This window comes from Temnothorax longispinosus, chromosome 1 (genome assembly GCF_030848805.1).
Source record: "Temnothorax longispinosus isolate EJ_2023e chromosome 1, Tlon_JGU_v1, whole genome shotgun sequence".
In the NCBI taxonomy this organism is placed as follows: domain Eukaryota; kingdom Metazoa; phylum Arthropoda; class Insecta; order Hymenoptera; family Formicidae; genus Temnothorax; species Temnothorax longispinosus.
The window spans coordinates 25,073,213-25,089,222 of NC_092358.1; the positions used below are offsets into that span (position 1 = coordinate 25,073,213).

At 38.8% G+C, this 16,010-nt stretch overlaps 2 protein-coding genes across 5 annotated transcripts in view; one reads left to right on the plus strand and one right to left on the minus strand.

The window, feature by feature from the left end:
• The window catches only part of LOC139820820 (WD repeat-containing protein 18), a 187,759-nt gene that overhangs the window by 111,572 nt on the left and 60,177 nt on the right, over positions 1–16,010 (plus strand). The window lies entirely within an intron of this gene.
• The window catches only part of LOC139820695 (protein kinase C-binding protein NELL1), a 76,098-nt gene that overhangs the window by 13,939 nt on the left and 46,149 nt on the right, over positions 1–16,010 (minus strand). Inside the window, exons 3-13 of one of the 4 annotated variants that reach the window (XM_071791153.1) lie at positions 11,926–12,076; positions 10,304–10,586; positions 9,866–10,021; positions 9,380–9,602; positions 8,743–8,934; positions 7,779–7,898; positions 6,992–7,252; positions 5,856–6,233; positions 5,485–5,744; positions 5,032–5,274; positions 1,782–1,802 (exon numbers count right to left, since the gene is read on the minus strand). In XM_071791153.1, coding sequence (XP_071647254.1) covers positions 1,782–1,802; positions 5,032–5,274; positions 5,485–5,744; positions 5,856–6,233; positions 6,992–7,252; positions 7,779–7,898; positions 8,743–8,934; positions 9,380–9,602; positions 9,866–10,021; positions 10,304–10,586; positions 11,926–12,076 — 2,288 coding nt within the window. Of the gene's footprint in view, positions 1–1,752; positions 1,803–5,031; positions 5,275–5,484; positions 5,745–5,855; positions 6,234–6,991; positions 7,253–7,778; positions 7,899–8,742; positions 8,935–9,379; positions 9,603–9,865; positions 10,022–10,303; positions 10,587–11,925; positions 12,077–16,010 lie in introns of all 4 variants that reach the window. The other 3 variants (XM_071791143.1, XM_071791169.1, XM_071791162.1) reach the window with 3 other exon arrangements.

The following is a 16,010-nucleotide window of genomic DNA, read 5'->3' on the forward strand; positions in this document are numbered from 1 at the left end:
AGGGATAATTAGCATTTTTTGCAGCAAGAGCTATAATTTTGCAACAATAGCAAAACCTTTTGTTAAAGTTTTGCTGAACTTTTTGCTACTTAGTTTGCAAAAAGATTTTGCTGCTTGTTTCGCTACTGTTGCTAAATTATAGCTCTCGCTACAAAAAATGTTTGTTATCCCATATTTTACGACTAGATTTGCTATAGTAGCTAATCCTTTTCTTCCGTGTGTATAATATGCATGATACTTGCACAATGTTTATAAAATAATACTCGACAACCTTAAATATTTCAATAAGAAAATTTAATTTAAAGTCCAACAAAGTATGAAATTTTACTCATTATAATTTCTTGCTGTATTCAGTATTTCATTGTTCGCATTTTGCATTTTTGTGCGAGTAATTTCCGTCTTGCCAGAATCGGCGCTTGATAAATCGATACAGAGAAAGAAAGAGACCTCTTGGGGTGCGTCTACCGAATCTCGAATGCAGATCAGAGGAGGGTGCAGTGGAGGCTTAGGTGCGACAACGACTCTTAAAAAAAATTAAAAAAAAAAAAAAGAAAAGAGAAAGAGACATAAAAATAGACATAATCGCGGATCCAAGACGCAGTCCGTATATGTGTGTGTGCACATGTATGTGTGTATGTATGTTACATGTGTCTGCCACCTCGTGCGCCATGCTCCTCGATCGACACGAGAAAGATCCGCCGACCGAAACGATCGCCTTCTCTTATATCTTTTTGCATGAACGACCGTGCGTCTCGGAGTGTGCGTAAGTAAAAAAAAAAAGGTGAAAGAGAAAAAAGTGAGAGGGAGCAGTGCGCAACGTTGGGGAGTAGGAAGTAGAATGCGTGAGAGGTGCGTCGACGCATGCAAATTTCGGAAACGTGCAATTGATCTTCCCACGGACGAGATAAAACAATACGTCGTATTCTCGTTCGATCCGTCGACGAAAATTTATTTTACGCGATAAAAGGCATGCAAATTATTTCTTCGCGGCGTGTCACGTGCAGACGCTATTTTTAGCAACATGAATATTTAAAATGAGGAGTTTAGATAAGGAATTAGCAAAGCAAACGAATGGGTACCGTTAATCAACTGTCTGTGTAATCGGAATAATAAGATTAGATCGTAAAGATGAACTTTTCCCAGCAGCACGATAGTTAAATGTCGAATGGTCAGTGATTTTGAGTAGATACATGAATGTCATAAGAAATTTTGCCAAACTAATTAGAAATCCGCCCCGCTCTCAAATCTAAAAGATCGTCAACGTCACGTCGAGAACACTCTCCTTCGAATGCGACCAGATGCACATGCTCCGTGCTTGCGATACATTTATATTATTCGTTGTTATTATATCTATGCCCATATATATACATTATATCCATTATTGAATAGTGATAAAGCTTTGGTGATCAACGTGCGGCGATTAACGTAGTGATAATAGGTGACAGATGGTAACAGATTCTAATAAGAAGAGAAGAAAAGGCTCAGAAGAAGAATTACTAAGTATCGAGCGAGGGTGCAAAATATAGAAACTTCAAAAAAGTGAAAGGCAGCAGGAGAGAGAGAGAGAAAAAGTCGGGATTAACAAAAAAACAGGATCGTCTAAGCAGGTAGAATAGAGGAGAGGGGGGAGGGGTGGGCAAGAAAGCACTCGAGCACTCCGTTAGTCGTAGTACATTAATCAGCACACAATAAAGACAGAAGAGAAGAGGCAGGTAGTAGAGATTATAGGTGAGATAGAAGTGACGTGATTACCGATGCACACAACACGCGCTATTGCTCACCAATTGGGCGCAGTACGGCACCTGCAAGGATACCCATTGTTAGGCTATATGAGGTTAGTCATCACGGGCAAGGTGGCGGGGTTAATTTACAACAGCATAGTCACAGGCAGACAATGTTTCCCCGGCCCAACTCTCCCCTCCTATATCCCTCCCTCGCTATTTCTCCTATGCGTGACCAGGACCCTCTCTGGTGTGCCACGTCGATCCACATTCGCGATCGTCGCTGCTTAAAAGATCGATATGATTGGCCTAGGCGCCAGCGGAATCAGTCGAATTCCACTCTGGTGGTCCCCGGCCAATCGTTGCCAATGTCATCCACTGATGAAATCGTGTGCGGATCGTGCCCGCACGCCATTCAATCCCCTTGATTGAACTTACGGCACGATATACTAGACTGTCGTCGACCGGCGATCAGGCGATCGCGAATCGGATCGGCGGGGTCAAGGTCGTGGTGCACGCTCACTATGAGGTCAGGTCCGTTTTCTATTAATCGTCGCCGGGCGGTAAACACTAATAAAATGATCCATGCAGGGCCGACCCGAAGCACGCGCGATCGTGAGATCTCGGCTCAATCTCGGTTTGGCGTATATGAGGTGTTCCGGATTTACCATGTTATCTATCAGCCACACTTGGAGAGGGAGAATTTATGATTGATATTTCGATGCCGCGGTGACTGGGAATTTAATTATTGTTGAAAGCAAAACAAGGGAAATTAAGCCGTAGAAGTAACAGAGATCGGATCTTAATTAATTTTCAAAAAAATTTTAATTTAATAGAAATTTTTCAATTTATATCAAGAAAAGATCGCGAATTCGGATACTTTTCACGGTCTGAAAGATAAAACGATAAGTTGAAACACCATACATATTTCATCGTCACCCTAATTATGAAATCTAAAAAAAAGATTATAGAGATTATACAAAAGTGTATGTGTGTATGTGTGTATAAAAAAGCTTAGCATTTCTTAAGTTTTATAAACGATCTAAATTATAAATTGTTAAATTATTGTTAAAACCATCCGTGACAAACCATATGCTATTAATGCTATTATCAATTTATAGTTTCTGCAACTGAAGTTTGAGTTAAGCAGAGATTTCTGAAATACGGACACCTCGTCTTATATATTCGAGATAGCAATAGGATGACGATGAGCGAAGCACTCGGCGAAGAAGCGAAACAACGAGCTCTCTCGAAATTCAGCGTTTTCTTTTGAGATTTGATTATATGTATGAACCGGGATTCTCACGGCCATGGCAGTATTCGATCGCATTCCATATCTACAATGTCTATACATAAAAAGTAATTCTTTTTCATTGGAAAATACGTAAAGAATTATTTTGCAAATCATGCTCTTCTAGATTCCTGATTACATCTGCATTCAATTAATTGCAGTATTTTTCTTTACATTTTGCTGATAAGATTATTGACATTTCTGCTTTTTTTTTTGTAAAAAAACATGAGGATTAAATAAATTCTCAATGTTTTGCGTTATAAAGATGTGAGCCTTGAAGAACGATAAATCATGATAGAATTATAAAAAACGGATTTAAAAACGGTTTTAGGAAGAGACAGTCATTTAATAATCTAAGATTTAAGATATAGATTTAATAATCTAATATCTGTTTCTCCTCTCACACATGGAGAAACGAACGACGAATGCTGCCACGTGCAAGGCAGGCAACGAAAAACAAATAACATTTATTTTAGGCTAGCTTAGGGACGCCCCTGGATGTGTCTAACAATATATAAAAATAGGAAGTTTGAATAATTTACAGTGGTGAGTACAGCGCTGAGATCGTATAATGACAAGGCCAGCACGACGCATTAGAGCACGCTGAGAGAGAAGATAATATTGGTTACAATAATATTAATACTGAATATATTAATATATTATTATATATTTTTTATATTATATATACATATATATACATTTGCGTTCCAGTAATTTGGTTAGTTAAATTCATGCGAATGTGAAGTCAGATTTCCAACATACGTTATAAACGTTATTCCTCTTCTCTCAGCGTACGGTTAATAAAATTTCAGCGTTTAGCTTTGCAAAATCGATTCGCGTTAATACACACCGCAAAAAAACGGCATACTGCACGAAAAAAAAAGAACAGTCAGTATGTACCTTGTACTATTCGAGGATTACCTACTGACGACAAGTAAAACAGACAGACAGAGAGTAAAGAGAGCGAGTAAAAGTAACATGATAAATGGATGCTTGTGTGTATAATTTCATGTTTGCATGGCGGACAATTTCGATCGTATGTACCAAGAAGGTGGAGACTTTAATTTAATGGATTGTAAAATGTGCGAGTATGATTCGGTAGCAATTGAAGTAAAATTAATCTCCCGTTATTTGAATATTTGAATATGTTTTTACAAGCAATATTTCTTCGTCTTAAGAGAAACTAATACGCAGAGTTAACACGTAATTTGGTTGGTGATGGTATTTAAGTGCGTTAGAGTAGAGTAAAAATCATTCTGTTACGAAAATGGTAACGCTGATGGGAATAAACGCTAATTTTCATCGCGGAAAAACTCAGATGCGAAACGAACGGAAATGAAATAGATTGATACGATTTGCGTTGATGCTCCGCCATGTATATGTACGTATACATATTCTGCGATGGACGCCTGCACAGCAATTTTCTTGCATCTTACGTCGGCATAGTACAGCGAGCGCAATTTAATAGGCACATGACAGATTCACGGCTAAATTGAGGCAATATTTCCTTTCATTTACTGACCTTGAGCTCTTGAATTCGCGAGAGAAGTAAGCGCGATGGGTACCAAGATCTCGTTGGGATGGTCTGCGTTTCAATATCGTCGTTGTTTAAATATTGTTTGCGTTGTCAACAATTAAAAGCCGAAAATATACATCACCATTTTATGACCGGGACAATCTCCTTGCGGTACCACATGAAAAATACATCATTTTATACTAAACGCGTGTAAAAAAAAAACGAGAGACTAATTGTCATCGAACTATACAACATATTCCGTATCATCGAGATTAAATAGAATGCTGTTAAAAATTTACGGGAATACGGAAAGGACTCGGCAGATCTCGGCGGACGACCATCCTCACTTCCTCCGTGCCCATGACGTCGTCCTTCTCCAACGAATTCCCCCCTTTATCCTATCCGTATCCTTCGGATCTCGCATGGGATCGGGTTCAATGACCGATCGCGGGTCCTGCGACGTGACGGACACGCGTGATGACACGTCCGATCCTTCTTCTTACCTTGCACTCGCACGTGGTGCACTTGTCGTAGGGGTCCTGCCAGGAGCTGCCGCTTTCGTGGATGATGCCGGCGTAGCTGCACGGCCGGGGACGACTAGGAACCGTGTACGAGGTGCCGTTCGCCGGCACCTCACGAGCGCAGGGATCGTCCTCGCAGCGCGGGCAACAATCGCCCTCCTCGGTCACGGGATTCGAGCAGGTCACCGGTGGACACTCCATTTGCCAGCAGTCTATTTCGCCGTACTGCAATAGACCGTGTGATAATTCGCGGAAAGTTTGAAATCAGTTATTGTAATTTTTTTTTGTTTTAAGAAATCACGTTCTTATAGTGGAACTACGATATGCGGGGGGGTTTGAGAGCTGAAGGGTTTGGTTGCTTAAAATATTCTTCTGATTCACAAATCTGTCGCGCTTGCGGACAGATGTGTATTGTAGCTCGGACAGGTTTATTACCAGGCACTCGCAAGTCTGACACTGGTATATCCAACGTTCTCCGCTTCTGAAGACTAGGTTATGGAGTTCTTGATGTCTGCAGGACGCGTCGGGATCACATTGTGGACAGCACTTGTCCTGGCGACTTTCCGGGACGCTGCAGTCACATATGGGATCCCTGCAAGTGATCACACCGTCTTCGCACATGCATCTCCTGCAAGGATTTCCGGATGGCACTAAAAGGTCGCCATTGTTGACTTCGCGACCTTCGAACCAGCAACCTAGAATTATAGCACAGCAATGTAACAATTGTTTTGCATTCTCGGTACAATTTCGAGTAGTTTTACTCTAAGAGACAAAAGCATCTTTTTAGACGCGACGAATGAACTCACTGAGTTTGCATTCTTTTCCGGACTCTTCCAAATCCATCGCCGGCGGGCACACGCACTCATAGCCGCCCTCGGTGTTGACGCACTTCGCGGTAGGATGACACGTGTGCCTCCTTTCAGTTCGATCGGTGCACTCGTCGATGTCGACGCATTGCGTGCCCTGAGTACTGTCGTGCAGGGCGCTCCTGTAGCCAGGTTTGCATCGGCAGTAATACCAGCCGGGCATGTTGAAACACGTGGATGACTGATGACATCGATGCAGATCGCTGGCACACTCATCCAGGTCGAGCTCGCAGCTATTGCCGATGTAACCGCGTCGACAGGAGCACCTTCCGGGTGCCACGCATTCGCCACCATTCTGGCAAGTCTGATTGCACACAGCTACAAAGACAAGATAAGTTTTACTTTGTAGTTCAGACCTGCTTTCTTTAAAAAATAAAGGTGCAATTATCTCCAATGCCATTTTTTAATTGAAATTAAATTAACATTTGATTTTTAATGAGATTCAACGCAGTTTTATTATTATTTAGTTTAGAAATAATTTCTTATTTCTGTGAGACTAACTTTCTCTGAGAATAGAAGAGGAGTTACTCAATTCGTATTCGAATAACCAACCTTAAAGAGCGATCTTTTTATTTTCCCGCTTCTAGTTTCCTTGTGAAATGGTATGTCGGAGAAAAATAAACATTCTCCACTTTAACAAATCTTCTTTCACCGCTTTACTCACGCGATGAAAATACCGTTGCGATTGTTTGTGTACACATTCACTCGGAGAGCAAATTTTTCAATAAAGATATTTGATTCTTTTCGATTTCTTTTCTATTTTCAACATCGTAAGAGTCTTTAATAGATTGGCATGTTTACTCAATAATCGTTTCACATAAATTGCTTACAACTATATAAATTTGTTTGTAAAATGGTAAATATAAAAAATTATATAGATTAATTAATATAAATTTAAATAACAAAGATTATTATTTTATTCGCGTCTTATTGCAGACAAATTTGTTTCTTTATTTAATAGATTTATTAATTTATTAAAACGGAGCAAAAAAAATTGAAATGATATTGTAATCACATCAAATATCAAAAAATTATTGATTAAAATATTTTTATTGTATAAAAGCGATATACTGTACGTTTGCATGTGAAGCCATCGCCGATATAGCCGTCCTTGCAAATGCAGTAGTAGCTACCGTTAGTGTTCACACATGTGGCGTGCTCGTCACACAAGTGCTGACCAGTCGCGCACTCGTCCAGCTCGGCACAGTTGAACTTGTCCATTCTATAGTAACCCGGAAGACACTCGCACGTGTAAGAGCCGATCACGTTGACGCACTTCGTGTTCGAGTTGCAAAAGTGACCGTTCGATCCACCTTGCTGCTTGCATTCGTCCACGTCTGAGTGACGAGACGAAAAGAAAGCGTCATTAATCATATAATCAACGAAATCGTATTATAAATTATAATTATATATTTAACATCTTCCGAAAATGTATCAAAAATAAAATAAAATATAAACTGGTTAATTAGAACATGCGAATTCACAGGAAAATAAATGACGTTGGAAAACAACATATACCAAGTTTCGTAAAATATAAATGATTCATTTGAAAAATTAAGTGACCACGAAAAAGGTACAACAATTAAAAAGATAACAGTTTATCTTAAACTCACTGAAACTCGCTTTCAAATTTGTACTCATCTATTAACTAACAAAAGCAGATAGTAAAGTAAAAATACATATTAAAAATAAGAAAAGTAGAATTTTTGAACACTCGTTTTCAATTAAAACAAGATAAAAGCTTTGCGCAAATCATGTGAAGATTTGACTTAACATAAAGTTTGCATGCTTCTCGTACGAGAGCAAGTCCGATGTACGTTACGGACGATTAATTGCAAGTAAAGTTAGGTAAGCGTTAGGTACCGTGACAGTTATGGCCATCCCCCTGGAAACCGGTATCGCAATGGCAGGCGAAGGTCGTCTGGAGATTCATGCAGGACGCGTTAGTATGACAGTCATGGCCCTTCGCGCAGTAGTCCACCCCTGGTTAAATTGTGTTAGCCAGGCAAATACGTAGGACGGTTAGAAGATTTAATTAGCGATCTAGCGGTTTTAGATAAAAGACTGTCGCTCGATTTGACGTTAGTAACCCTCCCATGCGTATTAGATTATAATTATTATAATTATAATTAATTAGTAATAGAGATCATCATAATTAGTGATAGATATCAATATAATTAATTAGTAACAGAGAGTAGCAATTTCATGGATTAATGTTATCTCATTTCACTTGAATTAAAAATATTATAATATTACATACGTGTTCAATAATCTTATAACGTTTAATTACTATAATAATTGAAAATAATTAGTATGGGTAACATAAGTAGTTATTATATCCATTTTCATATTGTCTCTATACATAGCGATTTATTTCTCTTAATATAAGCGTTTATATGAGCGTAATATAATATGCATTTATTCAGATTAGCGGAAGGGAAGAAGGCTTAAAAAAAATTCCATGCACGAGAGGGTTACGAGTTAATGATACACGAATTATGCGAACCACGCTTTTGCTGTCGCTTTTCCATGCTTGTTATTCTTTTAGGTTCAATATTATAACATGCGCCATTTAAAATTTATCTGCTAAATTTCAATGTCTACAGATGTTTGTAATTTTTTGTTCTTTTTTTATAATAAGAATCTGTGGATTATAAGAAAGAAATACTCTCTTGACGAAACTATCAATACTGACTGTTTAGAATCGAGTTATAACATCATACAGCATAGATATGAAATATTAGATGGTTTGTTATTTCGTTTTGGAAATGAATTTTCAATGAATATATATTCGTTTCCGCGTGTAGCTTTTCAAGCGAAAACGTACCTGGACAAAACTTGCAGCATTCCTCCGCCACGCTGAGTTGCTCGCTGGGTGGACACGGTAGTGGTGGGCATTTGGTGTCAGTGTCGAATCTCGTGCAGGTGAAGATACCGTCGTAGCACTTGCACTCGACGCACTGCTTCGGTGAGACCTTCTCGCCGTGATCGTAAATTACGCCGTGCAACAAACATTGTTCTGCGGAGGCGAACATGAATGGCGAGATAAGTAACGTGAGGCACGAGACGGAAGTGGTCGACTGAACACGAAATACTCTACGTCAATTAATCAGTCGGTTGCGTGTGTGAAAGTAAAAGACGGATTCATGTGAAAGCGACATTAGACTACTCAAGAGAGTTGTCCTCTCAAATGTCAAGAATTTATACGATGTTCTAAAGATAAGAAATATGTGAAATATGAATGATAAACTATATACACTGTGCGCTAAGCAAAAGACAAGAAAAAATCCTAAATGTTGTAGGATTCTTGTCAAGCTTTGAAGTTAATTATTTAGGAATCAATGGGATTTAATAAAAATATTTTCTTATTAAAAATGATCATGGATTATGGAATGTTATAGGAAAGACGTTTGAGAATGGGAGATAAAGGGACGAAAAAGACAGGAATATAATGTTCTACTTACTGAGACAGGTCGGGCAACATTGTCCCTCAAGAATGACGGGATTCTTGCAGGTGACCGGAGCGCAGCGCGTCGGCTTGCACTCAATCTCGCCATGGACGCAGGAACAATGTTGACAATCCCTTACCCAGGTTGCGCCGTCCTCGTGGACGGTACCATTCACCCTACAGGACTTTTGGCACTCGCACTCCTCCACTTTGCTTATCCTGCCCTCTGCAGCGGCTAGCTGAAAGGAAGGATGTCCATGAACAAAAACAATTTGCCTTATTTATATTTTATGAGCAAAAAAAATAACGATATTTATTATACTAGGGCACTTCCTAGAAAATTGAAGATTATTAAAGAAAACATTCTCTGTACATAATTATACAATAAAATTATGGCAATATGTGCGTATAGGATTTACATAATTTGTACATCAACTTATGGCACTGAACTGAATCATGTATCGCTTTAACACCAGTTTGTGTAAACGTACAAATTACTTACCCTACGAGTCAACTCGTTGAGATTGTGCATTAGTTGTTCGACGGTCGTCTGTAATATCGAAAATTGACCGCATGTGGGGCAGGATGAGTCGAGCTGAGGACACTGGGAAAGATAACCGTGAGGTCCTGCTATTAACTTGACGTCCTGCAAAGCACCCTGCGGCGCGAGAATCATACGGAAAGCTTAGTTCAGGGTGCGAGATCATCATGTGTGAATATTACAAGAAATACTAAACTAAACAGAAAACGGGTTGTGTTTTTACTGATACAAATTGAATTAGCAGGAGTATAAGCTAATTTTATAAATCAAATTTTATAAATCAAATTTTATGACTGACTGACATCAGTCTTGGATGCTGCAACTAAATAGCAACTAAATAGAAAAGAAATAGAAAAGAATACGGAAAGACGTATGCTGCAGTAAAACGTGCGGCTTCACCTTAAAGAGAAAGTGCTTGACGTTCCTCTGCCCTACCCAGAGCTGGAGCTGCGGCAGGGTGAAATTGGTGTCAGGTGGACCAGGTCTCAGCAATCGCCTGTACAGGGGGTGACAGTCGACTAGCAGCTCGACCTGCGAGCCGCTTATGCTCAGGGCGACCCTGTGCCAGGCGCCATCGGCCAGTCGGAAAGGAAACGCCTCGACGTGTACGGTTCCGTCGCGACGTGATACGTAATGAAGTCGAAGCTCGTCCTTGCGTCCGCTGCTCTGCAGCTCCAAATACCTGACGCACATTATATTCTATTTATTGCTGATGATTGTAGACTTATATGATTATTCAGGATTTAATCTAAAACTGTCATAATATATAATATCGCAATATAATGTAATGTAATAATTTAAACTGGATTAAGTATCGTAATTAGCACACCTTTTATAATATCACATCTTTTATAATATTATTTATAATATTATCTTGCGTTAATTAGAAATTTCTCGGTTCATTATTCTGTTAGTAATATCACAATAACGTGACGATACTAATTTTGAAACTCTATTAAGAGTGATTTAATTTATACATTACAATCCGGGTTCACGTGTTTATCGCAAGACAAATTAAATTATGCTGTCGCCGCTAATGGCATGTACTTACAGGCGGCGCGTAATTAAGTTCTGGGAAACTTATTGGCCTTTAAGAAGCTTATTGAGTTTTCATCTATATTAATCCGAGTTGCGGCACGTTAATTTATACCGTGCAATATACACGGGCGCAAGTCTATCCAATTTGTGTCAGCTAGGTGAAAACAGGTAGACCGCATTCTCGGAGTACCGACGAAGGATGCAGTATTGAGCTGAGCGCTCCTTCACTCTCGCTCGACAATTGACACACTAACTTCTTTTATAGCCGATGCATACCGACAAAGCTATATAGAGCTGAGAAATAAAACTGAGAAGCAATTTTTAACAAAGCGCGACGATACGAGAAACAAAATGCATGTAGCATACGTACAATTGTTTGACAATCTGGCTACGACAATATTATTCAACCGTAAAGACTTTTTATTGTCGAGCGGGTAATAATTCTTTGTCCTAGTTATGTGTGCCGAGTAATGCAGACGTCTTTATTTCAAATATAAACGACAGCGGAATTATTGTGCTGCATTAGGGCAGGATGATGTCATCAAATAGTAAAATGCAGAATATTCTACAGTTACTCATGAAAGATGTATAGTATTGCTGATGGTATTACAACCGTTTCACTCGTGAATTCTAATAGTCCGTAAAAGTATTATCTCATTTTTCACGCACAAGTATACATATTTTTTGATATATTCTATAATATAAAATAATATGCTCGAAAGAGCATCTCAAGTTGCGCTCTATGCTCCTTACTTTCTTTAGTTGATTTATTGATCGTCTGAACCTTCGATACCTACTTAATTAATGCGAAAGATTCTTCTTCTCCTTAGATCTATATCATTCTCGGCGTTTGAAATAGGTCACAGCTCGTCGTTTGTTCCAACCATCGAGTTATAGAACAAACCACCCGAAATTCTCGAAGGGCGTTATGAAACACAGGGGAGAAAGAGAGGGAGGGGGAAGAACTTTTCGGTATTTCGTACCTATTGTTCCCGTGCGAAAAGGCGACGATCGTCCCGGAATTGGCCTCCTCTTGGCGCAGCGCGGCAGCTATAGTAAATTCCGGAACCCGCCGGAGTAATGCGGCCGCCCGTTCGAAGTTCTCCTCGTTCAGTCGGAGCTCCCTCTCCTCGCCTGGAAGTAGTAAAACACGATGATCGGTGCGGCAAGATGGAATACGCGACTGACTGCGCTCTGTAGTTCTTGACTGTATATATTTTACACCGTTCTTTTCCTGCAGGAGTTCGTATCTAAGATATATAACTTTTTGACGCTTTCTCAAGTTCTATTTTGTGACCTCAATCAGATATATTGAAGCGAAAACAGAAACAATAAAGATGTTATATATTGCTTATACCCTATTAGATACGTGTATGAGAATTTTGGGAAGTTAAATGCAATCTTGTCTTGTAGAAAGGCCTGTCGCATGCGGTGCTCGAAATCGATGCGGGGCTGATTTGAATTTTTAACCTGGCCGCTTCCAGGTAAGGTTAAACCGCCTTCCGGAAAGTGGTCCGCCTCGAATTTAGAGCACGGCGAACGACTATTATTTACGTGGCAATATTATGAGGGAAGATATGCTTCTCAGTCGTGCAGGGAAAGGAAGCGATATTGAAATTTAATAATACAATGATGAACTGAGCGAGTACATGTGGGTTCTAGAAAAGGTACTGCTTAAATCGGAGTTGCATATATTTATGGCTACTGTTCATTCTACAATTTATTGAGAGAGTCTGTGTGCGTTATTTAATATGTAATATAGCGAGCGGTCAACGCTAAGAATTAATTATATAATATCTCTCTCTAAGCATGTATCTTCTAAATCTTCTTGGACAGAGGTATATAAAATACCGTTCAATATCCCTTATAGAAATTTAATACTGTAAGTGATTTTTTGGCTAGTAATTAATCACTTAAAAACACTATTAAAAGCATTGTTAATAGTGCTTTTAAATAATTAATCACTAGCCAAAATATCACTTACAGTATTAAATTTCTATAAGGGATTACTAATATTCTTTTTAACTTAATGTTAATATGTTTCTCATGAAATTAAAATGTTCATCAGATATTGTGCAATGAATAGTAATAATATGTATGAATATATATATATTCAATTAATTATTCAGTCTGCCTTTAAAAAAAATATAGATATTATACTGAGCACTAAATTTCTTTGGTACACGTTTTTTCACATAAATGAGAAAATTTTACGAGAACTATAACTTTCTATCATGTTGTACTATATTTTCTTTAGTGCCTGTAAGCGAAAAAATAAACAGCAAAAGAATTCCACCCACGAAGTTGTTGTGAAATAACAACACTTTTAATGTTACATAAAACATCATACGTTATAGCGGAACAGACGAATCGCCTGCTGACTGCAGTAATGCGAGAACTGGACTATCGACTCGTCGACAGAGATTATAGCATAGCGATGTAGGCCACCCCGAATTTTTGGAGGGTAGTTGGAGATTCTTTGCGCACCCGTTACGTAATCGTATTGACGTGAAATTCTATTGTTCGCAACTTTCATAGTCCTGTTTACGAAAACACATTTAACGAAATGAATGATCGAATAACAAAATTATTAAAAAAAGCGGGATATTCTATAAATAATTACCTGTTTAAAAGTCAGCGCTTTTTTTATTTTATTATAAGAAACATTAAGATCAACGTAATTTAATTATAATTATAAATGAGAACACCACAAACTTATAAAATATTTTATTTGTCATAAATATATGTAACTTCGGTTTCAAAACAAAAAACTAAAGTTCCAAAAAAATGACATTATATTTAATGGAGAGGCATTAGAAATAGTCTAAAGTTTAATAGGTATTGTCTAAGTGTCCTATTTCGTGGATAAAAAATCATTTTAATGTTCTATCATTATAACCAAGCTCGTAATGTGCAAATCGATCATATAGCCATACTTTGTGGATATTCAATTAACACGTCGCGTCCGAATGGTTACTGCTTGTCCGAGTAGCTATCCATTAGACAGATTAATACGGCCATTTGGCAAATTACACCGCAACTAAGCCACTGCAATCGACAATCCTACTGTCCGTCTATCGCGGCTTCAATATAATTGTCATTAAGCTCGTGTAATGTGTCACGTACAAACGAGAAATCCCGCAGCTGTGCACACACAATCAGAGGATGAATATAATAGGAAATGGTTTATCTTTTGGAATTGTGGGTTTTTAAATTTTCTAAATTCATCTCTTTAAATTTAAATTTAATTGCATCCACGCGTACGATGTTAAGCCTAACAATTAAACTTTCAATCTCACTGTCGTCGGTTTACCGAATAAATCAAGATTTAAATTACAATTAAAAAAATAATTAGCCCGTTTCTCTTATTATATTCGTAAAAAAAAGTAATTTTTCTCGAGATTTTTGCGTTTACTTTCTTGATGAAGGTTTAATGGCTCATGGCTCAGTTTTAACGCAGCGATGCTTGGTTTCCTTCACGAGAAGGAGCTGTCCAAATAAGGGACACCTCATTACACGACTGCCGCGTGCAAAATGCAACGGACTGCCGCTGGCTGGCTTCTCGCGGCGCAAAGTGCGCTTCGAATTTCAGATGCGGCGCCGGTGTGTACAGAGTAACGGGATACCCCGACCGATAATAAAACGTCGGTGCCTTTCTGCCCGTGGGTCTTGCCACCTACGACGACGGACCGAGGGGCCGTCGATCCGCGGCTACAACGTCGTCGAGCAATTACGTACGCGCAACGCTTAATTATAATGTAATACCACCGGCCTGGGTGAGCGGAGGAGAAAGGTTAGGCCGATCAGCGAGAAAACAGCCCCTACCGGGCGCTGCTCGTTCGCCTCGAAGGGAATTGTTCCGCGCGAATTGGCACGCACGAGCCAACCCTTGCACTCGAGCTGACACGGGCAGAAACCATAATTTGACCGTGAAATTTTGTTTTCGCTACGCGAAGACTGGCTGCAGTTTCGAGCAGCGGAAAAATGATCGTTTCCTGTAGGGTAGTTAGCCAGGGTTAACGTTATTTACCCTTCATGTATTAGCGCATTGCGGAAATAAGGAAAGCATTCGAAATGTTTACAAAGAACTAAAAAGTCTCTTTTTTCTTATTTCGATGAAACTTGACAGATTCGAAGAGCAAAACAATTTTAACGTTTTTTTGTCACTGAAATTTAAATTGCGCTATTATAACGTTAAGACATATATTTTGCATTAATAAATTAAAAATGAATTTTTATCTTTAATAGATATTATTTGCATGTGCGCAATGAAACTTTTATGTTATTATTACTATTGTAGTATAATAATATCATTCCTTTACAAGTCGGAACAACTTATAAAATTTACAAGCAATCGATAGACATCGTCTAAACGCGACAACGCAAAGCTCGCGTGTTTCGATCTGATCAATTTATGATAGCGTCGTAAAATATTTATAAAACGATTAAATCTCTCTCTTACTCTTTCTCTCTCTTTTTCTTTCTCTCTGTCGACATCTATGTTCTAGGACTCCATCGCGAGAATTGAATAAGCGTCAAAAGGAAATATTTATTGCTGATATGAAACATCACCTTATTCCGGATATCACAAAGAATAGTCAAAGAATAGTCAACTCTGTGAGTGGTGACAAATAAAATATGAATATTCGTGTCAGAGAGAGAATTTCGTGGTTTCCTCAATCGAATCGCCGAAATCATCAGATCGTCCTACCCCCTTATCCAAGCATAAAGGAGGGTCGCTAGGTCCCATTTTCCAAATTCAGAGAAAACTCCGACACGCGTGTCGCTGTATATCATTCTAGTCCTTTGTCCTGCGGCGAATGCTCTTGTTAAGATCCAACGGTTCATACGAGATAAATCTAATCCCAAAGAAGTTCCTATCCCCTGTGTGTCCATCCAGAATGATCGAAATGGGGTGAGAGGCTTAACTGGGAAAGCATGCGGCAGCGAAAGATAAAGATGTTACAGGGAATGGGGCGAATATTTCTTCATTGCTATCGCGGTTTGTTTTCGATAGATAAAATTGTGAAATTTTTTCAGAAACTTGGTACTGTTCGCAATAAATCGA